At 34.6% G+C, this 1,836-nt stretch overlaps 1 protein-coding gene across 4 annotated transcripts in view; it reads right to left on the reverse strand.

The window, feature by feature from the left end:
* The window catches only part of LOC107600279 (actin-related protein 2/3 complex subunit 4), a 6,687-nt gene that overhangs the window by 3,200 nt on the left and 1,651 nt on the right, over positions 1-1,836 (reverse strand). For 2 of the 4 annotated variants that reach the window (XM_016292130.1, XM_016292127.1), the window contains exons 3-5: positions 901-1,019; positions 700-811; positions 523-618 (exon numbers count right to left, since the gene is read on the reverse strand). In XM_016292130.1, coding sequence (XP_016147616.1) covers positions 523-618; positions 700-811; positions 901-1,019 — 327 coding nt within the window. The remainder of the gene's footprint in view (positions 1-522; positions 619-699; positions 812-900; positions 1,020-1,836) is intronic. The other 2 variants (XM_016292129.1, XM_016292128.1) reach the window with 1 other exon arrangement.

The raw sequence follows: 1,836 nt of genomic DNA on the forward strand, positions 1-1,836 counted from the left end.
CAAATCATTTTTTTTTTATTTGAACAAGTGAAGCATGCACCAAACTGCCAAAGTCGCATGATTTCAGTACATGAGGCTTTGTTACATCATGACTGTAATTTGTATGACACATTTGTATAATAAAAAGGAAGAGTTGTAGTGATCAGTCTCCAATTAGCCTAATTAACCAAGCTCTCAATAAAACAAACAAAACAAGCACTACAAATGAATAAAATAACACATTACACAGACCCTTATTATTTAATGGTATTAGATAATTTGTTACTTGCATTTAGATGATTACACTTTTAATAAAACATTTGTATTTGGTTCGTAAAAGGTATGTTTTGGTTGTGTTTCCATTGGCATTTACACTATTCTGACCAGTGTGTGGTGTTTCAAATGTGAATCATTTCGCAAAGCAATTGGTTCAATTGATTTACAGTTTTGGAAAAACTTTGTTTCTCCCATCACTAATGCACGCGTGTTTTAATGAATCACATATTTCTTCATCCCTTGTTTGTTCTTCACAAAGGAGCCCACCTCAACAGGTTTCCTCCGAAGGATGAAGAAGTTCTCTGCTCGCATCATCATGAACCTCATAAATTTATGGCACAGGATCTTCTCAATCTCATCAGCCTAAGAAAACCATTCATATCTTTAGAAGACGACCGAATGAAAAACACATCGATCTTGTGCAGTTCATCTTGAATTTCTTACCTGTTTGACAGCGATGCTGACCCTCACTGAGTTTATGGACCCCTCAATCATGACCTTCTCCTTCTCATTGCGGCTTATGACCACAGGCTGCAACAGAAGCTCTTTGCTGCTCCTGTATTGAAAGACAAACGTTGATCATATATGTATATAGCTATTAAAATACATCATATATAACACATATGAAGGATGTGATTTCCTCACCTAACTTCCACCTCAGGCTTGTTGTGTCTCTCCACCACCTGAGAGGAGAAGTTCTCCAGACACAGGGCTGCTTGAAGAGTGGCGCGCACTGCATTCAGGTAGGGTCGCAATGTTGCCGTCTACATACAAAAAAGGAGAACATTTAATTAAGTAACTCTTCATTCTATAAGCTAACAGACAATATAATAACCAGTGTTGGGGAAAGTTACTTTTAAAAGTAATGCATTACAATATTGCGTTACTCCATAAAAAAGTAACTAATTACGTTACTTAGTTACTTTTTATGGAAAGTAATGCGTTACGTTACTTTTGCGTTACTTTTTAAATCTGGACAGGGCTTGCTTGTTTTTAAAATAAAAAAAGTTCTATTTTTGGCCTTTTCGCACCAGAAGTAAAATGAATAAGCCTCCGGCTGAAGGGAAAGTACATTTACGTCCGTACAGTAGAATGCAGAAGAAGACATTTCAACACACTTCAGCAATAAAAAGAGACACAAATGTTTGTCTAGAGTAATTTTTGCTTATTAGTACGGTTGAACTGGATCATCAAAGGTCAGAAGCAAAGACATTGGTTAATAGAATGGGATTAAATACACAAAGCATATTTGTGTTGTTTAGCATTTAATTATTGCGGGTTTGCGTCATATTCTGAGTTGCATTATTTTTATTCATTTTGAGGAATACTGAATATGTGTTTTTTTTGTGTGAGATGAATTTATGCATATTCTTATTTATTTTGAACTACAGTAACATTTTTGATTTCTGTCACCATGGCAACACCAGAAAGCTGTCAATCAATATAAAAAAAAAAAAAGTAACTTGCGTTACTTATTTGAAAAAGTAACTCAGATATTCTCTTGTAAATTAAAAAGTAATGCGTTACTTTACTAGTTACTAGAAAAAGTAATCTGATTACATAACTCGCGTTACTTGTAAT

Source organism: Sinocyclocheilus grahami, unplaced genomic scaffold (assembly GCF_001515645.1).
Source record: "Sinocyclocheilus grahami isolate Dianchi unplaced genomic scaffold, SAMN03320097.WGS_v1.1 scaffold281.1, whole genome shotgun sequence".
Lineage (NCBI taxonomy): Eukaryota > Metazoa > Chordata > Actinopteri > Cypriniformes > Cyprinidae > Sinocyclocheilus > Sinocyclocheilus grahami.